We start from the raw sequence: 25,956 nt of genomic DNA, 5'->3' as shown, positions 1-25,956 counted from the left end.
ATTTCTTTTGCCTGGTGCAGTATATTATTCTGTTATTGATATTTCTCTTCTATATTATGTGTGTTCATACCATCATAAAATTAAGATAATATTTTTACTACAACGTACGTATTGTGTTGCAAAAAGTGGAGTTTCGGGGTCGGCCCAGTCTCTATTTCAATTAATCCCATATTTTCTGTTATTTCATTTAAGCGTTTCTCGTTTTACGAGGTACTCCACAGGTTCAATTGACCGCGTAACTGAAGACTATACTGTATATATACAATACACTGCAATACTGTATTTATAGAACTGAACCTCTAGACCTGTAACAAGTCAGGAAATTCAAAATAAATATAATGAATCAAATGAGATTGACATACAGTTCATAATATACAAGTAAATAGTGAATTAACAGGCAATTAATTTACATGTGAAATACTGTATGTTTTATTCTAATTACTGTTCTGACAGTAAATTATACAAGGCTACCTTAGTGATAGAGTTCTTAAATCCTTGTTCTTCGACTGTCTTATTAAGATAACCACCATGGAAACTTATAAATGCTGAACCTTAATTCTGGATGATATAAAAATGACAAAAATCCTTCAGAATGGTTATGGAATATTGTCCTCAATGCCTTGAACCGAGAATACTAAGGTAAGGTCAGAGAAGGATGATAGCATGGCTCTTTAATGATCAAAACTGACCATCCATCTCCCTTTCATGCCATCTGGTGCCCAAGTCACCATTTGCTAACTTTTGACCAATAACATCTGTATTGCTATAATCTTTTGTGCCTTATCAATTCATTCAAATCTGATGACGGCAATGACTAGATTGAACCATGACCAAGTACTAATAATGCCTAACATATAATTTTCTTAAAGCCCAGATGGAAATGCAAAGACCTTGATTTGATATGATGAGGTTAGTGCACCTCAAGTGAAAGTCTGAAGGAATAATATGATTCCAATATATCTGTCAACCACAACAAATCACACCCTGACTACAGTATATCAGTCATGAGCAGTTTAACATTAAGTGGATGATTCAGACAACCTGCTATCAGCATCAATACAGCAAATAACAATAATCTATCAGTGATAGTCACCAAAGGAATCTCCACTTCCTGTTGACACAAGAAAATATTTGTTTCAATACTAATTTTAAATATCTGGTTTTACTTTCACACTTCACTATCGCTGTTTAAAAAAATAAATAAATCGGAATGCCATCATACAACCCTCCTTTACAGTTTTTTACGCAGCATTTTGCACAATGCTTCCAACACACAACACTTTCTTATGAAAATAATCATCAGAAAATTTAACAATGTAACAGTAACAGTAACTACAAACAACAAGAAATTTCAATTCAATAAATATTCAAATCAACCAACAAAACAAAACACTATTCCTAGTACACCTAAACTTCAATATATGAAGCCAAATTAAATCTTAATTTCCATCAGTCACAACAGGCTTGGATGTTTCACAAGCAAAACACAAATATTCAACTTTATGTACATGTGTACTGTATAGTCATTAGGATTAATTACCTTGACTGTGATAATATGTTGCCATCCTGATAATAACAACTTTGACCAACATCATTATAAATAACACTTTTATTAACAGTGCATCTTTTAAGTCATTCAGTTCTTCAGGTATTTCTCAACCTGTCACGTGTGCTTATTAACTGCTAAACAAAACAGATTGGTACTGCTAAGTTTTTCTGTTTGATAAAATGAAATCAACCTCAAAAGACTATTAATCCAGAAACAAAAGCATCAAATGAACTGATGCTTCATCAATTTTACACAGCTGTGTGTGAGTATTCGTAATCAGATCTTTGGACCAATAACAGGTACTGTATCAAGTTTCTCTGACTAAAGCATTTTATAGGTACAGCTGCACATGTTTTGCCTCTTTAAATTAATATTTAAATACTTAAAAATCACTGGGAAGAAAAATGCTGTCTTTTATATAAAAACTGAAGTACAATGTATGAGTATAATCCATGAACATAAACAATATATAACCCACAAATAAATGCAAACATATAAGTTTTCTGTTCATGAGCATCTGGCAATGAAAACTTAAAAAGATAATCTAACAAACTCACATCTCCATACACTTACATCAGAATACATTTCTACAAGGTATCCATAAATGATTATCCTGATTAAAGAACGAGAGCATACTGTTTTTAGGGTAATCATTTATGGACACCCTAAATATTAACATTTAAAATATCTAGTTAATTTCAAGCACCTTGCCATAGCAACCTATTGTAGACCTAAATATATCAAGTAACACAGGGATACATTTAGCCTACGGTACAGAGACCAATTGATAACTCATATCATTCACCGTTCATTAGCCTCTTCAGCGTGTACCTCAACAGAATTGTGTGTATTAACGGCTCCTGTGACCTGACTGTTTGACTGTATGGCAACATGGGAGTCTGAGCACGAGAGGAAGGCTTTCTCCAGGGTTCTCCTCAAGGGAGAGTTCACTGTGGAAGATGGTCTGGACTGACGGACTGGGGTACTATCACCGGAAGATTGATTTACTCCATTCCTGCAAAACATAATTGTAAATCAAACAACAATGGCAAAAGAAGAGGAACTACAAGTAATACATAAATAAGATCCTGTAAATTATAATAATGCAAAGATTGTTGCAAATTCCTGCCACCTTTTCAAATCCTTCTTCTGGGGGATTTCACAACATTAACATCCTTATATACTTTACTACATGTTTTGACTGTACTGTAATTACATATATGGTGGCGTATAAGTCGACCCCCCTTTTCAAGCAAAAAAATCTGGTCATAGAGGTATACCTACCGTAGAAGTCGACTCCCGAACTCCAGCAGCTGTCAAGTGTTGTGAAGGACCAAGTCAACCATCAAAACACATACATAAACAGGTAAACAGTAAAACAAGCCGCTCTAGACAGGACGTCACGCACAACGTCATTAGTGACTGACCCAACAATCACAACAACACTGAACTCAGTTGACTTCCTGCTCATTCCACCACAGTCCACACACAGCCACTGACCAGACAGTGTTTAAATACAACTACTGTACTGAGAAAAACTTTATTTCAGCCATAATAGAAATAGAGCAATTATATTAAAGGTAAATATGAAGGTTGTAATACGAAATACTCTCACTTACGGTCATGATTTTAGAGGTCATCATTTTATACCCATCGTATAAGTCGACCCCCTAACTTTGGACACTAAAAATTTGGCTTCAAAGGTCGACTTATATGCCGCCATATACGGTAATAATCCTAACCATTTCACATGATAAAAATCCCTTTCTATATTTTTTGTCAAGCTTTAATTTCTCTTTTAAACACTACAAACCTAATATTCTGGAAACAAAACTTGGTCCATGTTACGTAACATTCTAAACAGTTCTCCCTGTTCATGATACGGTAAACAAACCTCTCTGTAGTCCACATAATTAGTTACTGAGGCATACTACGCTAGTCAATTTTCCTGACTACTAAATGTTCCCCTACAACCCGGTATGCATCACTGATACACCTCTGATAAACAACTGGCAAGAGGTAACACTAGCACTGTAGAGTTACTCATTTGTTTAATAAAACTTTTACAGACTCAATTTAAAAGGATAGGATGAGCTTTGGCCTTTGCATACCCAGCAATACCCTATAGCTGGGTATCACTAAGGTATGACATTCACCAGGGAGGATTTTACATTTAACTGTTGATGAAAAATTTACCCCTGTGCTCTGCTAGAAGTCTCAACAAATGGAAAGCTGGCATTGTCAAGTGCCAACAGAAGGGAGAAACACCAGCCAATCAGAAGCCAGGAATTTTCCCTCTACATGGAATGTAATGCCAATGTTGATAAAGTATGACAATAAAGCATGAATGGGAATACCTCATCAAAATATTAAGAGGTGGTAGACTATTAAAGACGACTACCAAACTGTTGAGGTATGTCTTAAGTGAAATGTACTAGACCACCAAGATGCCAAACCATTAATGAGCTGGACTAGAAAGAGGATAATGTACAGAACTGTATATTCATAAATATAAAATTTAAACTTTTACTTAAGCTCCCTTTTTTATCATTCTACCATAGATCCTTCTTACTTTAGTCAACACACTAACATCAACATAACATAATTATTCAATCAAATAAATAATAATAACAAGACACTGTCAGTGACCACAAATTCATAAACTGTTATCAATGATATAAAAACAGATGATGATAAAGTTGTTGATGACAAAGGTAGTTCGTCTTCCCTTGACTGATACAAGAACCAGAACATGTGAAAATTTGTTCAAGAGATAAGTCAACGTGAGCGCCTCAGATAAGGTCTTAAATGCTATTACAGAGACCTGGATAATGTGTAATTTAGTAAAGATTGTTGTCATATAAAATGATACAGATCTGGACATTCAGGCCTCATGCCTAAGTTCGTATGATATATATGTAACACGTTAGTAAAAACAGGTGTTCTAACAGCACTACAGAGCATATGTACATTTTAAAGCTAGATAATAATATAAAAAAAATCAATGATTACATACAAAGAAAACAAGACTCTGCATATCAACTTGCCTGAGTCAAACATGCAATATATCTTCAAACTCCCTCAAACCTTCATCATATTAGCTGGATCATGCCTATTATCAAACTCAGTGGGGCTTTTGGTCTGGCTAATGTGCCTGTCATGTCTAGAGAACATCTATCTACTCCTTCATGAGTTATCTTGCTCACATGGCAGGCCACAAATGAGGATGATGTAGTTGAAAAACAAAAATAACCAACTCACAGCACGTACGCATGTGGGTCACTTCACCACCACCACTACCACCAACAATACTCATCACCACCACAAACAATACTCACCACCACCACCACACTCCCGTGACTACCACTACCTCTATCCACACACACCCACCACCACCCTGATGCTGCACCCCCTTCCCCTTCCACGATCGCACAGTAACTACCGTGGACATAAAAAATGTTTAATTATATTTTTGACCTAATGATAACCATTTCTTTTATTATTATTCATTATTTTTTTTGCACGAGTTGAAAAATACAATAATACAGCTTCGCCTGGTGGGAGAGGTAAGACAATGTAGATACAGTGACATCTGACTGGAGACCTGCCAAGCATGCACACACACATTCATTACGTTGGGCCTTAGTTAGGCCTACTTCACACAAGTGTTTTTGTCTCGTGCGGGAGAAGGCATGTGTTCACATGGACGTGTTTTTCACTCTCCAGCTTGCCGGCATCTGACAAAAATAATCACAGGCACTCCAACCCCTTCCATAGATGCACCACAACTGATGCGCAGAAAAATATGCTCGTCATATGATGAATTCGAGAATGCTCGGCATATTTTTTTCACACTGCAGTTTGGAAGTACAGGTACAGGTGTGAATTTTTACAAGCATTCTCTGTGCCATTATACCATCTATTTCTAAAACACGCAGGTCCATATGCACGGAAAAAAATGCTTGTGTGTGAAGTGGGCAGCTAGCCCACCCAGTTTGAAATCTTACTGTATTGTATCATAATTTTTCATTTGCGAATAAGTGTGGGTATGTTTAGTGAATATCAAATAGGTGCGTTAAAATATAAATTGTGGATAAGCGGGGTTGCGATTATCAAGGTTGCAAATAGCGAGGTATTCCTGTATGTTCATCAACATTTGTAAATACTCATCTGAAACACTTACAAGAATGGTGTTACTTCCTACACTGCACCCTAGAATCCTATCAATCAAGAGAGCTATTATCACCATCCATCATGTTTTCACCTCATGTACTGTCTCATCCATGAAAATATTGAATAACAATGCATGTAATATAAGAAGTGGTACAGGTTGTACCTCTCTAGTCCGGCAACCTCGGGACCTAACCGGTGCCGGACCATGGAAATTTCCGGACCATGGAAATTCACCCTTTTCCTGGATAGATAGTGACTTGTGCATACACTTGGAAGCACTAGCACCACTTTCACTGCTTCGTGGTCTCTTTGAAGACATATTGAAGGGTTAAATGTTGTACAGTAGGTTCTCAAATTTCGCGAGTTTTTAATTCAACGTTTTTTATTTAGACACACACACAAAAAAAAAACACTGCACAATTTAAAATTTTGACGGCGAAAACTCGAATTTCGACGGGTTTGAGCGGCCCGCCAACGTTCAGACATGCACAATTGTGTAAACAGCGTCATTTCTCGATGTACAAAAGATTCATTATTGCTTATTACTGAATGTCTTTTTGATTGAATTAATGTATATGTGTGCAAAATGAACAATACAATTCATTAATAATACGTAGAATATTAAAACACACGAGGAGACGAGACAGCATTGTTTTCGTTGTTTACAAAACCAGTGACTGACTGGTTCTACATATAAAACAGAAGAAAATAAGACCCTGGTCGTAGCTGTAGTAAAATTAATATGGTTGTTTTAAGTAATGTTATTTAATGTTAATAAATGGAACAATGGAAGCAGCTAACCATTAATGGTAAAAAAAATAAGAGAGATCGCGGATGTAAGTGAGCACATGTGTAAACATATCGTCATTACTATACCTAAGAATATGAAAGCAACACTATTTACTGTTCATATATATTTTAATTAATGTTTCTGAATTTAAAACAAAAATTCTACCCACCAGTGGTGGTAAAGTTAAAAACAAAGACAGCCAATGTTGTTGTGTGTGTTTTTCCTCGGATGACGAAGTTGCCAAGCCATCAGGTTCAACTCTAGCTGAAGCTGTAGAACATAAGAACTTTTCTATGTTGTTTTTAGTTTTTATTTAACTTTATCTGTGTTATTTTCGTTGGTTTATTAGGATGTTGCTTTATTACAGGTAGTAATTCGCCAAAAAAGTAAGGTAAATAAGGCCAAATTTAGCCAAACATCGAAAGTACAGTACCAGACTCAAATTAATTTTCTCCATGGGCAAACTAAAATCGTTCCGGACCACGGGAGTTTCCGGACCACAGAATGCCGGACTAGAGAGGTACAACCTGTAATGGTAGTAGTAGTAGCAATAATACTGTAGTAATAATACTGTAGTAATAATAATAATAATAATAATAATGAAATAATAATAATAATAATAAAATAATAATACAGTAATACGTATTGTAAAAATAAAAATAATAACCTTACCTTTTGGAAGAAATAACATTGCCATTATCTAAGCCTCCCCCGAGGGTCTTCTCACATCTGAAAGTCATTCCACAAGTGATGAGGAATGTGATATGGAAGTCACTCAACAAGATCTCATTGGTTATAGTGAAACGTCTGCTAAGTAAGATTTGTACATGTAATTGATTCATCATGCAAACATTGCTGCATTCTTATACCCAGAAAAATATATGTACTGTATATGCAAGAACTCCTGAACCATGGAAAATGGTTAATGTTACTTAATACTTAATCTTGTTCTCAACAGCATCATGTGCAATAGTTACAACAAGCACATTAAAATAAAGGATGAAGAAGATCAAGCATAAAATAAATTTTCCAACAAACTTCCCATAATTACATGTCAAAGAATTAATATTGCCTTATCCAATACACACACTGATGAAATTACATTACAGTGATCCCTCGGTTAACGAATTACCTTTCATAAGATTCTTAACTTCGGCTAACGAGCATTCCCTCGATTAAAGAATTCCTTACGAGCGCCCCTCAACATGTTTTCGCTTGCACACTAACTGTCGTATTAGTCGGCCAATACAGTAATCGGTTTTAGGGCTTAAATTCCTTACTATTTTAGTAAATATCAAGAAGTTTGTACTATTCAATAATTTTAAAAGTCTTATATTAAAATTTTTAGTCATTTTAACAATTATTTAACATAATTTAAGCACACAAGGTAACTAGTTTTTAGCGCGCCAAACAGCCTGTCAACACACCATACAGGCGTCAGTCTCTGTGTCTTTTCAGTGGAGGTAACATCTTGCTTTAAACTCTCTTCAACAAAAACACTTTTTTCCGTTTTTCCAGTCAAATTATTGATCATTTTGAAATTTATTTTACATATTGATGATATATAGTGCAGTGCAGTGTTAATTTAAAGAAAATAATCATGAATTACACCAAGTGAACTAAAATCTTAAGGGTGAAATGGCACATGGGGTGACTTCTCTTACACCACAATGCCTTCTCTTCTCTCTTTTCCTCCACCCCCATTCTAATTCCCATCATCATCATCATCAACCAGGAGCCTTCTACATGCACACCTCAAAGTAAGTGTACTTTACTGCATTTATTTTTCGTTTGTATGTAATTTTCGGTGAGCTGGAACCAATTACCCAAAACCCATTGGAACAATGGTTTCGGTTAACGAATTTTTCGGTTAACGAGCAACCTTCTTGAACGAATTGTGCTCGTTAACCGAGGGACCACTGTATATGAGGAAAGAGAAGATAAGGAAACAATTTTTAGGAAAACAATGCTAAGTAGAAAATATCAATTACTGAAGTGATGCAAAAAATCTGCACAAGTAATCACTTTTAATGATAAAAAGAACCAATTCAATATTCCATGGTACAGCTCATACAGGCAGGTGATACAAACCAGTGTGCTTTCTATCATCCACTGCAGCATATAAAGTTGCACACAAAGCTATTTGTTCAAAGCACATAATGCAAAAAGAGATAATATATAGGATAAAACACCAAATAGTGTACATTTTCCTTGCTAACTCCTCGATGGTGTGCACCACAATCAGAAAGCCATTCTAAGCATACAGTATCCCAAGATAATACTGTACTAAGTAACATATTTCAAGCTCAGCTACTTATCAAATTTAGAACCGTATTCATATTTACAAAAATTATTACAGTGAGATACAGGAACTTCTCAGAGTGACAAGTTAAATAGGCCTTGGCCTTAATGAGAACCAACCTAACCTAACCAAGGCATCTTAAATGTCTAAAATTCTCATGGCTGGTTTAGGTTAGGTTGGAGCTAATTAAGACTGGGGTCAATCTTAACCAGTAACTGTTTCTCTGTCATAATACAGGTACCCTTTGCATCATAATGGGTTAGGTTCCTCAAAGAAAAGAAAACCCCAATATGATACCTAAAAAATTAAATAAGTTCACAAACAAAAAACTTACCTAACTACCTGTACCATTATTTAATATCTAATTTAACTATACATTACAGTATTGCCATTTAGTACAGTACCTAACTACAAGAAATACCCCAATATTATACCCCAAAATAATTAAATCAGCTGAGGCCTTCCTGCATTCATGAAGTCATTATTTCAAGCTTGTTTTCAGTTATCATGGGCTTACACGGTTTTTTGGATATAGTGGGTGTAGCCAAGGAATCAGCACAATTCTTGGATACCATTGTGAACAGATTCAAAAAAGGATGGCACAAATACTGTCCACATGGATGAAGAGAGAGGAGCACTGCACTTCAACTGAACACTAAGGTAATGGTGTGCTAGACCCTGTCTGAGGAAGTGTGGTGGTAAGCCTCCAACCAAAAAGAACCTGCAATATTTTACCTAAAAAATTTTAATTGGTTAAAAAATTTATATACTGTATACAGAGAACGCTGATTTAAAGCGATTCAATTTAAGATCATTGATTTAAAGCAACACCCACAATTAAGGACAATGTTTTAATTTAAAGCGAATCTTTCCTATTTAGCGCGAGTCACTCTGGCGCATCATATTTTAAAATTTGCGCCAAATGTTTCTCTGGGCACGCTACACTGTCCTAAGGGCAAAGCTGTACTGTACATGTACTCAAAATAATGTACTAAATGATTACTAAAATTTTTGTCTAGTGCAAACTATAGCATGATTATACTATTCATATTAATCACTATCTTATAAGAATTCCAGCAATGTAAATTATATTCTCCCAGGTCAGTTCAGTGACATTTTATAAGAGAAAAACTTAGTCACTCTTAAGGACAAATCAACACATAAGCACTAGACCTTGGCATCAACTGTCAAACATATCACCTCACCTCCCCCCTCCCTCCACCTCCCCCCATCTTCCCAGCCAGTAAACAGACCATTTAACATCCCTTAATTTTAGCTGTGTTGATTTATGAGTGTTTGTTTTAACATAACACTACAAAAAACAATGTTTTGTTTATTCAAGGAGATGGGCTGAGGTGCATCTGGGTAGACTGCCAATCTTTTTAGTATTTTGTGTTTCTCTCAAGTACCAAACTAAATTATTCTATTGAAACAACACTTCGATTTAGTGCGAATTCGATTTAAAGCGACCTCTCTTGGAATGTATCTCATGTTATATCGACTTTCTACTGAACAGCATTACTGTACTGTATACATAAAAAATTATAAACTAAATAAAATACATATACGTATGCAGTATACTGTACTGTTGTTAGTACACTACATTGTAATATGAGGGGGGTGATCAGCCGACTCCCAAGCTGCATCTGGCGCATGTAATTTGAATTTTTGATCGGACCTTTATTTCAGATAAGCAAGAATTGCGTTCGGATAGTGAAAAAGTGGTGTTGAAATCAAATTTTTCGTTAAACAAATTTCTAGATAGCAAGGGATACCTGTATTAATTATATGAGATTACTGCAACCAGTAATAGAATGCTTATTAATGGTTTATTCTTATCAAGCATGAAGACCAATTCTTTGATGATGAAGCTGAACATTGAAATGGCTTTATATAATTTCAAAACTTTAAATAAACAAAGAAATAATAATAAAATAACAAACTGATGAGATGCTAAGTCATTTACTGCTTTGATAGAATGGAGTGAAAAAAGTACTGCACTGTACTCACATATTGAGAAGAGCCACATTCAGATCATGTGTGGAGCCTCGCTTGTTGTCCTCGCTGCCTTGGAGTTCACATTCTAGTCTGCAAATATCGTAAAATCATATACCCAGTGTCAACCACAACATAATTTAAAAGTAACTTAAATAATCTGAGAAAATTCCCAATAATGGAACAAGTATGCCACAAAAGTGTCAGTATTTTTTTTTTTACGGGGATTAGCCCACCCAGGCACAGGTCACGGACCCACATCGGGGCCTGGGGGTGAGAATGTAATAATTATTCATAATAAATAAAAATTATAATAAAAAGTAAATAAAATAATATTGATAACAATAATAACACTATAATAATAATAATAAAGAACTATAAAGAAATACAAAAATCAAGTGAGAAACGCTATATGTTGTGTTGTGTTGTCAAGTATGAGAAACAATTGAGATCTTTAATTGTGTGTAAATGAGGCAGAGAGACAGATCAGCAACCTGGGACTTGGTCACAATTTTCGTGATTAAACCATGGCTTACAAATACCGTACAGGTATTGCCCAATGCACGATATCCATATGTATGATACAGTAGGGGCGGGATATATAGCGACTTAATGGAAAGATTTTTTTATATCACGGCTACCCAAATTATCAACATTTTCCTATATATAACGATAATTTTTTTTATTTCGCGAGGGAAATGGGGCAGGAAATATTTCAAATTTATCACTACTACCCAAATTATCGAAATTGTCCAATATATAGCGATAAATTTATTTACAGTAGACTCACAACGTACATGGGGTCATGTTCCTGGGACCTCACCTAAAGCCAAAAACTGTATAAAGTCAGAAACACTCCTAAAAATACCCTAAATACAGTAGCTCCAAAAATAAGAGTTGATTTTTTCTCTTTTGCAAAATATAGGATGTTTATATTCAAATTATTCGCTGTCTTACAAGGATTTCAGCAATGTAATTTATATTCTGCTAACCTTAGACTGTGCAATTTTATGTCAAGTTTAGTCACTTTTATTGGCCTCCAGAACCTAACCCTATTTTCCCCATTGATTACATGTAATTACATATCGTGATTTAGTATATAGCGAACATTGTTGGACCCATCTCGTGATATATCCCGACCCTACTGTATATGTATTCCGCTTTAACAATGATGATGTATTAAGACTCCCCCCCCCCATTTACGATGTAAACAATCTGCATGAACGATGGTCACCGTCCAACCAATGCGACTGTATCTTTCGATTCAGTTGTCACCTGTGGCCACCACACAGCCACCCGGTGCACTACAGTACATACCAAGCTTTGTACCATGGTGATTACATTGTGCTTCCTCATCCTGATCAACGACGCTCTATCGGTCACTCCTCACAGGTGGAAGTATGTGGATGACTGCAGTGTGGGGGTTTCAGTGGACAACACCGCACCAGACTACTCATTGCTACAAGGCACCCTGGACAGGCTACAGGCATGGACTACGAAGAACAAGGTCACCATCAACCACACCAAAACCGTAGTCATGCACATCAATACCGCCACCACTCCAGTGCAAGCCCCAGCAGTCACAGTGGGTGCCCATCCTCTCCAGCTGGTGCAGTCTGCCAAACTCCTGGGTGTAACTATAGACAACAAACTTGACTGGAAGGCCCATGTAAATAACACAGTCAAGGCAGCCTCGACGACTTAGGTCACTTGGGACACCCACGCCAGAGCTGAGGACCATCTACAACGCCTTTATTCTCCCCAAACTAACGTATGCGTCACCAGCCTGGTCGTCTTCTCTCAACGCCACCCAACAACGTCAGCTAGAGAAGGTACAGAAAAGGGCCTGCAGAATCATGCTCGGCGCAGAATACTCGGGCTACACCAACGCTCTCTCCACCCTGGAAATGCCATCCCTCAGTGACCTCCACCACCAAGCACTGGAAAGGTTTGGCCGTGGACTACTGCACCACCCTCGCCATCGCCACCTCCTGCAGCCCCCCACCCAACTCGCGCAGTCCGCCACTACAACAAAATTCAGCCCATAAGAGCCCGCACCGATAGATATAAGAACAGCACCATCCCATCTATTGTTAAAATAATAAACAACTCCTGATTTATGTACTGTACAGCCCTGTAAATGTATTCAATGCCTATTATATCATTATGTCTAAATCAAATGTAAGTCTGTATATTTTCAGCCACCGGCTGCAACTCTATTAAAAAACCGTTTATTATTATTATTTTATGTAGCCAAATGATTATTGGCAGTGTTGTACGCGTCAACGAAAAAAGTGGCGCCGTCAGCGTAAAGAGCAGAGAAATTTGATGCCATTAGCGTTGGCGTAAACGATTTTATAAACTGACGCCGTTAGCGTCAACAAGTTTTCAGCGACGTACAAATGCAGCCCCAAAATGCGTATTCTCCTGTGTATGGGAGTAACATGCAAAATCTAAAAATATTCATTCATTTTTAGTCATTTATTATGATTTATATTACAGCGATCCCTCGGTTAACGAATTACCTTCCATAAGATTCTTAACTTCGGCTAACGAGCATTCCCTCGATTAAAGAATTCCTTACGAGCGCCCCTCAACATGTTTTCGCTTGCACACTAGCTGTCGTATTAGTCGGCCAATACAGTAATCGGTTTTAGGGCTTAAATTCCTTACTATTTTAGTAAATATCAAGAAGTTTGTACTATTCAATAATTTTAAAAGTCTTATATTAAAATTTTTAGTCATTTTAACAATTATTGAACATAATTGAAGAATAGGAAGCCAGTTTTTTGTGCGCCAACCAGCCTGTCAACACACCATACAGGCGTCATTCTCTGTGTCTTTTCAGTGGAGGTAACATCTTGCTTCAGACTCTCTTCAACATAAACGCTTTTTTTTCTCTGTTTCCAGTCAAATTATTGGTCATTTTGAAATTTATTTTACATATTGACAATATATAATGCAGTGCAGGGTTGATTTAAAGAAAATAATCTTGAATTACACCAAGTGAACTAAAATTTTATGGGTAAAATGGTGCCATGGGGTTCCACCCCAATGCCTTCTCCTCCACCCCCATTCTAATTCCCATCATCATCATCATCCAGGAGCCTTCTACATACACACCTCAAAATAAGTGTACTTTACTACCTTTTTTGTTGACTTTTGGCAATTTTCAGTAAGCTGGAACCAATTACCCAAAAACCCATTGAAACAATGGTTTCGGTTAACGAGCAACCTTCCGGAATGAATTGTGCTCGTTAACCGAGGGACCACTGTATATAATTTTAATTATTCATTTGTTCCCCCGCAAGAATACAAGCATCTCAAAATGCCTGTCGCTCATTCTGCTGTGCTTGGGCCTCAAGACGTCCTTGCCCATGGAGAACATGCGCTCCACGGCCTCATGGCCTTGTCGGTCGTCTTTATAACAAGATAATTGAAAATTGAACTTGGAAAAATAAAATTTTTTAGAAGCTGACGAACAAGTTGACGCTCTGCTCGGGTGAAAAGTTGACTGTGTCACCTGTAGCGTCACCTGCCCAAAAAATTGACGGCATCAGCTTTAACAAAAAACTGCGGCCCTCCATTGACGGCATTAAATTAACGGCGTCAACATACAACACTGATTATTGGTTAGTATCAGTGTTGTTACTTATAATCAGTTTTTTTTTTTTACCTTACAAGTGATTTTTGCTGTTTTTTGTGATTGTTAAGTGCTTTGTTTTTGTTGCTGTGAACATGATATGAGCAGTGTCAGGCCTCAATAACGTTATCATCATTCGTTGTTTTGTGACTGTGAAGTGAGCAGTGTAACTCTGAAGATGTCTAGGTAGGCCAAGGCAACCAGGAAAACCGAGTCTCTGGAGGTGAAGCTTGACATTATGAAGCAGCATGAGATACCCCAGAGGCTTTGTGGGAGTCAGAGTGACGTCTCCCCTTAACTTTCAAGTCCCATTAAGCCACGAAGGGGACATGTTATGACGACCAGGCATGTTCTTAATGAATTTTTTATTTTCATTTTTTTTAATGGGGATTAGCCCACCCGGGCACATGTCATTGACCCACATCGGGGCCTGGGGGAAAATGTAATAATAATAATAATTATAATAATAATAATAATAATAATAATAATAATAATAATAATAATAATAATAATATCAGATAAGTAAAATTTTTAATACAAATTACAAAAATAAAAATAATAAAATAATAATGATAATAATGAAGATGATAATAATAATAAAGAAATACAAAAATGAAAAAAAAATTGAGAAACAATACTGTATATGTATGTTATGTTGTCAATGGTAAGAGAAACAATTGAGACCCTGGGACTTGGTCACAATTTTCGTGATGCCATATGGCAGCAGGGTCCACCATTAGTGGTAAGTGTTGTTTAATTATGTTGTAGGTATAGTATTAGTACAGGATTTTTTTCTTTGGTGATACATGTGGGTGTCCAACTGGCTGGGAATATATCCCTTTGAACCCCACGTTAAAATGGTCCATTATTTACGATACTTTGACCCGTGATGGGTTTTTCAGGAACCCAACCCCCTCGTAAATAGGGAGAAACCTGTATTGAGATCAATCAACCAAGATGCCATCCTCAAGCATGATGCCTATGGACCTTTACTCCATATGTTTTGTGAACTCCTAACCAATCATCCCAGGTTCTGTACCTCTTCAAGGACCCAGTGTTTAATTTAATTCATTCATCCTAATGAGGAGCCATGGTTGCCAACTCTCAGAGGGCAACTTGTTGATAAACTAAAAAGTAATGGTGCAACAATATTTAACTGACCTGATAACCAAACCCACAATGAGGTGGGGGAAATAACTCATCTCAACTAACTCCAATGACATGACCACAAAAATGCTAACTTAACGCAAGAAATTGTAGGTTTTACTGAGTAAGTGAGGAAACAATGTCACATATATACTGGCTGATGTGTAAGTTGACTCCCAAAACACCTTCTGAGAGACAGTCACTGAACAACAATTACCAATCTTTAAATTTTCTAAGAGTCTTTTGAAATATAGATACCAACCTGAGGGCTTTAACAAGTGTCTGTTGCTGAGCCATGAGGAAGTTTACTTGTGAGCGCAACACAGCAATCTCTCCATCTCTTTCTCTTAGTTGCTCCTGGAATTCAGAAACAGTGTCTTCTAGGGTCTGACATATTGCCTGGAACAGAAGAAACACCTCACTCAATACAGTAGTATTACATATTGTCTAGAACACCAGGGCTGCCTATATCAATAATCTAACATAGTCTGTAAAACCAAAGCCACATATCTTAATAATATGACACTCTTTCTGGAGCACTAGTCACATATTTGAGCAATAATATCTAATGGAAAAGTTTGGTGAAATTTTCAGTGTAATTCTATCTTATCTTGTAGCCAAATTCTTCCCTATATGAATAGACCTCCAGTTATATAATGGGTATCTATAGTTAAATTGGTTTCCTTATACTGTACTGTACAAGGAATACATCTATTGCATAAAAGTGGGATACTGTACCTCTATTTGACATTGTAAATGTGCATACTGTAAAAGTATGCACATTTTATACACTTATACCAGGTCATTGCTGAGTGTCACCAAAGCACCTATACAATACTAAAATACACAGACCCGACTCTCCTCCAAGGTGTCGTGGGGTCCTGGTGGGTTGTCTAGACAGAAGAAGTCACGAACACACTTCTTCTCACGGATTCTAGTATGACCTGCGGGAATGAACGACAAAATTTTCAATTTCCTACTCTACAAGGCTGCTATCCTACCCCTGTACTATGCACAGTACCAAATGTTCTACGAAGCATTACTAAAGTTTATGTTTCTCTTGTCAGCTTTGGTTAAAAATAGAAATAACTTTATTTCTGAAAACAAAATTAATTTTTTTTCTGGATTTCAATTTTAAAAATTCATCATCTGTAATAATCTACCAAACATAGCTGGAAAAGTAATCACGACAACTAAGAGAACAAAGAGAAAATAAAATATGTCGAAATTATTTGGTATAATTCCACAAAATAATAATATACTGTGGAATTATAGAAAACAATTTCTACAAAAACTGTAATTTATTACTCAAATTATATGGAGGTTGAGAATGGTATAAACTATTAAATGGGAATACAGTACAGTACTACAGTATACTGTACTGGCCACTGAAAGAGCTAGTGTTTTGCAAAAGGCAGTTGTTGTGATACTCCTTTATCGCTTTAGACCAGTGGTACTGGGGAGCCACATGGAGAAATAATAAAAGTTGAATTCAGCATTAACCCAACTACTCCAATCCCCCCTACTGCCTATTGTTCCATGTTGTTCTCCATATACAATATAATGACTTTTTCTTTATTAAGAAACTTTCAATAAAATTGTGTAACATTTTTTTCTTAATAAGTACAGTATACAGTATTTCAAGCTTCCCCATATGCATGAGATACTGGGATAACATAATAACGAGTTTGTTGATTTTGAATAGTAATATGAGTACTGTACAAGGAGTAAAAAAAAAAAAAGTTGATTAAAGTGATTTTGAAAAAATGGGGTGGGTTGGGGGGTGAGGAGGGGGGTGAGAGATTGGTAAAAACCCCACAATGTGATAACATTTGGGAACCACTGCTTTAGACAGGTTGGACTGACATCCTCAGAACTCAGTGAGTTTAATACTCAATATTGTTTTCAATGGTGTCTTTTACATGCCTGAAATGAGACTTACAAGCAATCTTTCACAAATTCAACTACAGTACATTGCATCTGATTACTAGACAAGTACAGTTGAAGGAGAAGTTAACAAAATAATATTTCCTTATATAGTTAACTGGTACTATCTACACTATCTACAATGAACTATTGTACCCTGACTTGTACAACTAGAAACAAAGTACAGTACAATAGTGGCAGGCCAAACACTTTAGGCATACAAGAGTTCTGATACATACATATACCTTGTGGCTGGTTATGTGAATGACCTCCTGTTGACTTCTGCCCCGGTGTAAAGGATCTCCCTAATTAAAGACATCAATATAAGGCCTTCAGGTTGCATGAGAAAATTGATAAAAAAATCTAAATTTGTAGTTCTTGCTTGGTGACCAACGTACTCTAGTGAAGAAAGTTATATACTTTCATGTTGTAACATTTTCTACTTATACCTCCACATATTATCTCCCAACTTAGTCTACAATACTGTTTCCTCGACTGCTTCGGTAGAACCACATTGTCTGAACAAAAAGTGGACAAATAAGCAAATGGAATTGAACAAAAAGTCAAACAAGACTAAGACATGCTAAAAACAGATGTGCACAGGTAAAATATTATGGTTAAAAGAAGCTAAAGATCTCCATGGTTAAATACTACAAGCTGAAAGAAAATGGAACATAAGAGGAACAAGCACTAAATTAAAAAATGAAGTTAATGTCATGCTGGACAAAATATACAGGGTTAGGTTATGTTAGGCTACGCTGGGCGAAGTTGGGTTAGCTTTTTAACTTCTGGGTGTATCGGAGCGCTGTATACCACCCTGAGAAGATCTCTACCCTCTTCATTCACAATCAGTTAATTCCTTCTACAGTACTTGCCATTTCTAAATTCCTTCTTGCCTTCAAAAGTTAGCCAAGGCCCTGAACAAGATGATGATGAAGAGATACCTGTGTTATAAACTCTTAACTCACCAATAATATTATCAATGAAGGCTTGTAGTCCAAGTTGTCTGTCTTCAAGGAAAATGGGATCAAAATTGTCTCCAAACCATCTTTTTGGCGGCAAAGCAAATCTGAGACCCGGGAATTCTTCTCTAAGCTGTAATAAAAGAAAGTAAGCATTGATAGATATAAGAAAGTAACCATTGATAGATATAAGAAAGTAAGCATTGATAGACATAAGAAAGTAAGCATTGATAGATAAAAGAAAGTAAGCATTGATAGATAAAAGAAAGTAAGCATTGATAGATATAAGAAAGTAACCATTGATAGATATAAGAAAGTAAGCATTGACAGTTATAAGAAAGTAAGCATTGATAGATATAAGAAAGTAACCATTGATAGATATAAGAAAGTAACCATTGATAGTTACAGTGATCCCTCGGTAACGAGCGCCTCGGTTAACGAATTACCTTCCATAAGATTCTTAACTTCGGGTAACGAGCAATCCCTCAATTAACAAATTTCTTACGAGCGCTCCTCAACATGTTTTCGCTTGCATTTGGCGGCCCACCAGCTGCAGTATTAGTCCGCCAATACAGTAATTGGTTCTACGGCTTAAATTCCTTACTATTTTAGTAAATATCAAGAAGTTTGTACTATTCAATAATTTTAAAAGTTTTAATTTAATTTTTTTTAGTCATTTTAACAATTATTGAACATAATTGAAGAATAGGAAGCCAGTTTTTTGTGCGCCAAGCAGCCTGTCAACACACCATACAGGCGTCAGTCTCTGTGTCTTTTCAGTGGAGGTAACATCTTGCTTCAGACTCTCTTCAACATAAACACTTTTTTCTGTTTCCAGTCAAATTATTGGTCATTTTGAAATTTATTTTACATATTGATGATATATAGCGCAGTGCTGTGTTGATTTAAAGAAAATAATCATGAATTGCACCAAGTGAACTGAAATTTTATGGGTGAAATGGCACCATGGGGTGACTTCTCTTCCATCCCAATGCATTCTCTTCTCCCTTCTCCTCCACCCCCATTCTAATTCCCATCATCATCATCATCATCCAGGAGCCTTCTACATACACACCTCAAAGTAAGTGTACTTTACTACCTTTTTTGTTGACTTTAGGCAATTTTTGGTGAGCTGGAACCAATAACACCAAAACCCATTGAAACAATGGTTTCGGTGAACAAATTTTTCGGTTAACGAGCAACCTTCTAGAACGAATTGTGCTCGTTAACCGAGGGACCACTGTATAAGAAAGTAAGCATTGACAGTTATAAGAAAGTAAGCATTGAAAGACATAAGAAAGTAACCATTGATAAACAAGGTCTTTTCTCTCTTGCAAGGCATTTTCCATTACAATGCACAGTAATTGACCCCCCCCCACAAAAAAAAAATCCAATTCTATTCACTGTCATGAATGTTGTCTAATTATAGGAAGTCTTCAATACACTTAATTTACAAATTTCTGGCCTTCCTGCATCAGAGCATAATATACATTTGTAGGAATGAATAAAAGAGATACATTTTATGTAGTAGAACTTGTTTTAACCAGACTGTTGAGCAATAAGGGTGCTTCAAATGAATAACATTTCTCGTTAAATTGTGTACTACCAAGAATGAGTTACATGACATCAAGACTGATCATGTTCCCAGTATTTAAGGGATACCGTAATCTCTTTGTATTTTCAGTACTCACCATAGTCTTGAGGTTTACTGAAAATGTGTGAATAACCTGGTTGTGCAAACTTGCATCTCACTCCACTCTGCTATCTCTTTATAAAACATGATAAATTGCTACTTAGCACAGGCATGAAGCATAAGAGTGAAAACTATGTAGTTTGAAAATTTAAAGCTTATGGTACTTACCCTTTTATTAAGACGAACAAAATCTGTGTAGCGACGAAACACAAACCACTGATCTCCGGAGGGCTGATGGAACACTTGTATCTTGAAAACCTGTGTAAATTGCCCACTACCATTAGCTATAACTCATATTCATTTAGTTAAAATCATATTTTTACAAACTCTCTTGTTAACTTCTATCTCTGTATGAGTAGAGCATTAATTACAGTGTATAACAACATTACCAAATATGCCTTTCTCCAAAAATTCTGTAAACTTAAGTCCTTGTATGGTAAAGTTGGCTGTAACTCAAGCTAAATGTTATATAATTTATGACTGTGTGGGAAAATGATCATATGCCATAGAAATAATGATATTGGAGATAGTTTCACCTTATAAACTAAAAATAAGTACAATTGATGAAAAAGGGAATGGCACATAATATTTATGGATAAAGTTATATTTTAGATGGGGTAAAATACCCCCAAAAAACACTGTTGACAAAAAAGTATTGAAGTGAATTGGAAAGAGAAATAATTTAGTTACCGTAAATCTATTTCGTTCCTCCAAGACTTCATATCCAACTATAGGCATACGGTACAAGCAGGTGTTGGTGCTCTCATTACCTTGTGAGAGCCCAAGGGCAGCAAGTGGCCCTGCTAGTGGGGAGGAATCTGTTGCTTGCCCTGTTAATAAGTAAAGAAAGTACAATACAGTATAAATAAACAATAAAGGCCATTCTAAACAGATAAATTTTTTAAGTTGTATAGAATCCTTGAAGTGATATAAAGATCTACCCAAGAGATATATATATATATATATATATATATATATATATATATATATATATATATATATATATATATATATATATATATATATATATATATATATATATATATATATATATATATATATATATATTACAGAAGTATGTTACAGTAATAGGAGACATTTTAACACTTAAGAAATTACATCACATACCCAATATTTTTGTTCTCTATTTCTCTACAAACCTGAATCAGTGGTGTTGTCTGAACTTGGTGTAGAATCTGAGGAGGTAAGATTAGTACTGGAACCATACCATCCTCTGCGACCTTCAGGCCTGAAAAAGAGATTTTTACAGTACTGAATAATAGTAATTTGAAATCAACATTTAAAACTTATCAGTGGATACAGGAGATGCAGCCAAGTCTTAATGGGTTGCTGTTCCCTACTGGTGGATAGTTTCTAAAACTTGATTAACCATCAAACTGATATTTATGAACCTTTAATTTGTTATTGTGCATTCTGTGCAAGATATGGGAAGAGGAAAAACTGGGGATGAGGTGGCCTGTGAAATGGCATGTTGCCATTGTTTTATTTATAGTTTTATATTATGTTTTCTATATTTCTAAGACACATTAATTAGAGTATTGTAATGATATTTCCACAACTTTTATAGCATTACTGTAGTCTTTTAGTGTGCCTTTGTTATGAAAAAGTGCCAGAATTAAAGATGGTTGCAGAACACATCCCCATTTTCCCCATAAGAATAAGAATTCACTTTATGTGATTTCGCGTCATGCAAGGTTTTTGCAGAATATAACCCAAGCATAAAGTGAGGGTCAGGTAAATTCAAATACAGTGGTCCCTCGGATAACGTGCACAATTCGTTCTAGAAGGTTGCTCGTTAACCGAAACCATTGTTTCAATGGGTTTTTGGGTAATTGGTTCCAGCTCACCGAAAATTGCCTAAAATCAACAAAAAAGGTAGTAAAGTACACTTACTTTGAGGTGTGTATGTAGAAGGCTCCTGGATGATGATGGGAATTAGAATGGGGGTGGATAAGGGAGAAGAGAAGTCACCCCATGGCGCCATTTCACCCATAAAATATTAGTTCTCTTGGTGTAATTCAAGATTATTTTCTTTAAATCAACACTGCACTGCATTATATATTGTCAATATGTAAAATGAATTTCAAATTGACCAATAATTTGCTTGGAAACAGAAAAAAAAGCATTTATGTTGAAGAGAGTCTGAAGCAAGATGTTACCTACACTGAAAAGACAGAGACCGACGCCTGTTTGGTGTGTTGACAGACTGTTTGGCGTGCATAAAACTAGTTTCCTGTACTTCAATTATGTTCAATAATTGTTAAAATGACTAAAAAATTTAAAATTAAACTTTTAAAATTATTGAATAGTATAAACTTCTTGATATTTACTAAAATAGTAAGGAATTTAAGCCGTAGAACCAATTACTGTATTGGCGGACTAATACTGCAGCTGGTGGGCCGCCAAATGCAAGCGAAAACATGTTGAGGAGCGCTCGTAAGAAATTTGTTAATTGAGGGATTGCTCGTTAACCGAAGTTAAGAATCTTATGGAAGGTAAATCGTTAACCGCGGCGGTTGTTAACCGAGGGATCACTGTATCAGGATTTTCTTAAACGGGACATGTAAAGTACTGAAGCATGACAATGATAATTCAAAACAAACAACCAGAGACCCAAAGAACAATGCAAGGTTGGTTCCTCATCCACTAACTCACCTGTCATCTTGAGAAGGAGCTAGAAATTCACTTATCCTGTTACCATTCACCATGACACTGGCATCATTATCCAACACATGATTGATTATGGGTCTATCTGTCGCTGAATCAGAATTTATAGCTTCTGATGATGCACAAAGAGAAGCTGCCCTGGAGTGCGTTGGTGTGCCTTCTCTAGAGGCCGCCAAGGCTCGGTGTACTGCAGCTCGTTGCTGTGCCATTACGAAGGCTGTATCAGCACCTGTAAAATGAGCATCATTAAAACTTGAAAAAACAAAAAAATTTAATCAATATAAAAGAAGAGTAATGAATCTCCAAAATATAAAAGTATTGTACTATAGTAAGTACGGTACCTATACTGAAATTGGAAAAATGAAGGAGTGCTCCTGTAGCCCAGCCAGCTCTTATAACACAGTGCAACTTACCAGTGGATTCGTAAGCTGTTTAATTGAGCTGAAAGTACCTACCTGAGATGATTTGTTTATCATTGTCTAACCCCCTTCCACAACCAGCCTCAAATGAAAGCACGTGATGTGACTGACCTCCCCCTGGAAGGGGGGAGTAGGCTAGAAGACTACTTAAGACTAGTGTTTGACCATTCAGAGACCATTATGCCATAATACTGTACCTTGGGTTAAACTGTATCCATAAACCCTTTCAGTCACATGGACATACCTGGTACATCCTTTAATTTCCATGACAGTAGGAAAAGCTGGGAGGGTGATTTTGTTCTGATATGGCACTAGTCTTATTCTACGGCACTGTGATATTCCACCAGGCCTAGTTCTCCGTCTTGAGCAGCACCTTATTCTGACAGTACTTCACCATTGAAGCACCTGCAGACTTTGTGATGCTCATGTGTTCTTTAATCTTGGCGGCTTCCTTCTTGATCGTCCGGATCGTAGATTCGTTCACGCCATGCTGGCGCGCCAAATCAACTAGTTTCGTTCCTTTTTCTAAATCTTGCACGATCTTGTACTTAACTTCGTAACTTAGGGCACGTCGTATCCTCTTGGGCTTGGGGTGGCTGGGTCCAGGTAATGCAAGGTTTTTCTGTGGTGGTGGGGATCAAGCGGATGCCATTGTTGAATAGATTTGCGAGCACAATAGAGAACAGTATACGCGGTGACAGGAGAACAATGAGACTTAGGCGGCAGGGGCAGGCGCTCCCTCCTGTCCCAGGCCATGTCATATAACATTAGACCAATCACAGCTAGCGGCGGAGGGAATGCGTGGGTGGTAAGGATGCGTGGTCCAATCACAGTCTGATACGTCGACGTCAGCGATAACACAACAGCAACCTAATGCACACCCCCCACTGCGCCGCTTCCCGCGTATGGTCGAGAATGGACCGCTTAAATGAAAAATGGCGTGGAGCGTCTGGACCTCCAGCCGCTCTCCGCGTAAATGACCAAATTTACAACGTAATTGAAGCATTTTCATTTTAGCAAGGCACCGCGTAAATGACAAAACGCGTGAACAAAACCTGCGTAAATCGAGACTATACTGTATAGTGTTCTGCACGATACTGACACTCGGATTTACATTTTGGACACTTTACAGGTGAAGCAAGAACACCGTGAGCCCTAAAAATACCTATGGCTGCTCCATCATTCTCCAAAACACGCACCAGTCAGCCAATGTACACCCTTCACACACAGTATCCATCTTGAAACTGATCAAGAATCGAAAGTTACGCTCATTGGCGCTTGAGTATTACGTCACATAAACACTCATGCCGAGTCGCGCACACGACTATGACATAAAAAAATACCCCCACTGATTGGCTAATTTTATTATAAAATAAAAATTTATATTACCTCAAAAACTATACATTTCCGACAGAAACGTGATAGAAGAAATATTTGTTATATATTTTTTCTCTAGCCATATATGACTCGATATTCAGATCACTGGTGACATTTTCCGAATATTAACCAACGATAATAATACCACCTAACCTAAGCTAACCGTACCTAGGGCCTAACATTAAAGCCTGTGGGTTAGGTAGCCACAATATCAAGAGGCCCACAGAGCTTACTCAACAAACTTCCCCTGAATAAGAGCAAGAGAAGCTAGTCACGATTATTAGTTATGTTACGCAAGTTTCAAAGTTCAGGTGTTAAGAGGTGGGGCACACCACCACCTGTCCTTGGGGCTGCCACTAACTCACTAAGACCTGACAAATCCCATCAAGAAAATAACAGCATGTAAATCAGAAAAGTTAAATTTTATATATAACCTAAATTGATCACTGAGTTCACAGTTTACAAGAATTCTGAAGAAAAATGTCTACAGTACAGTAGTGAATAACATACAAGATGAAGCAGCACTGAGAGGCTGTAAACCTAACTAACTTCCTCTTAGTCAGTTTACTCACTTTCAATTAAAATATGTCGGATGAGTAATAATGACAATATTATTTATGCAAACAATAAAAAATATATAATTCATTATAGTTACAAATGAATTACGCTTGACGCCTAGACACCTCCACATCTCACTATCTTAGCACTTATCTCTTTCTACTACATTCAGTATTTCTTACCATCATAAAACCCACAGTAGTACGGAAATGAAGGAGTGTTGGGATATAAAGGTGAACATGTATATGACGTCTTAACTGTGACACCTCCCACCCAGACCAGCCTCTAACAGTGCTCTAACTTTATATATTTTCAATTATCACTATTATTAATTTAGGTAAGGAATTATTATATTATAAATGTTATGTTACTTTTAAATTTTATAATACATTACATCATTAGGGTATGAACTTACTTTAAAGTATATTATTGTTCCCTACTCACCAACACCTGGCCATGACTCACACCACACTGTAAACAAGGAATATCTTCCTTTATTTGTTAAAAGTTTCCTTGTTTCATATTACACTTCTTATTTTATTATGAACCATATATTTTCAAGTCACTGAATTTAATGCAATTTAATCCATATATCGTTTATGTCAGTCAAATGGAGTAAATATTTAAAATATTCACAAAACTAATGGGTGCCAGGTAATAAATGCATTGTTTATCATATACAGGTATACAATGGTGGTTTTCTGCTTAAAATAGTATCTTAAGACGTTTATCATT

At 36.5% G+C, this 25,956-nt stretch overlaps 1 protein-coding gene across 6 annotated transcripts; it reads right to left on the bottom strand.

Annotated features, from left to right (window-relative positions):
- Positions 1 to 413: 413 nt before the first annotated feature.
- Positions 414 to 25,707, bottom strand: LOC121863454. Of its 6 annotated transcripts, none has more exons than XM_042362122.1 (12): positions 25,637 to 25,707; positions 22,856 to 23,084; positions 21,340 to 21,428; positions 20,870 to 21,009; positions 20,348 to 20,437; positions 18,493 to 18,619; positions 17,764 to 17,829; positions 16,451 to 16,542; positions 15,861 to 15,997; positions 10,825 to 10,902; positions 7,185 to 7,241; positions 414 to 2,564 (listed from the first exon to the last, which is right to left on the bottom strand). In XM_042362122.1, exons 2-12 carry the CDS (start codon positions 23,074 to 23,076, stop codon positions 2,351 to 2,353), a joined length of 1,311 nt encoding a protein of 436 aa, XP_042218056.1. In that variant the 5' UTR covers positions 23,077 to 23,084; positions 25,637 to 25,707; the 3' UTR covers positions 414 to 2,350. The 6 variants fall into 6 exon arrangements, with proteins under 6 accessions (XP_042218056.1, XP_042218055.1, XP_042218053.1 ...); XM_042362121.1 differs by having other exon boundaries at positions 22,856 to 23,096; positions 25,637 to 25,705; XM_042362119.1 differs by lacking the exon at positions 25,637 to 25,707 and adding an exon at positions 25,404 to 25,534 and having other exon boundaries at positions 22,856 to 23,096.
- Positions 25,708 to 25,956: the final 249 nt, after the last annotated feature.

This window comes from Homarus americanus, unplaced genomic scaffold (assembly GCF_018991925.1).
Source record: "Homarus americanus isolate GMGI-L3 unplaced genomic scaffold, GMGI_Hamer_2.0 scaffold24781, whole genome shotgun sequence".
NCBI classification, from domain to species: Eukaryota; Metazoa; Arthropoda; class Malacostraca; order Decapoda; family Nephropidae; genus Homarus; species Homarus americanus.
Note: the sequence above shows the minus strand (reverse complement) of the source record. Positions and strands in the feature narration are given on the sequence as shown.

Coding starts and splice junctions, on each gene's coding strand:
- LOC121863454 (XM_042362122.1), bottom strand. CDS start 23,076: ATGGCACAGCAACGAGCTGCAGTACACCGAGCCTTGGCGGCCTCTAGA. Junction 16,543..17,763: donor TAACCAGCCACAAGGTATAT/GTATGTATCAGA, acceptor TCATTCCCGCAG/GTCATACTAGAATCCGTGAG. Junction 2,565..7,184: donor AATGTTATTTCTTCCAAAAG/GTAAGGTTATTA, acceptor TATGTTTTGCAG/GAATGGAGTAAATCAATCTT.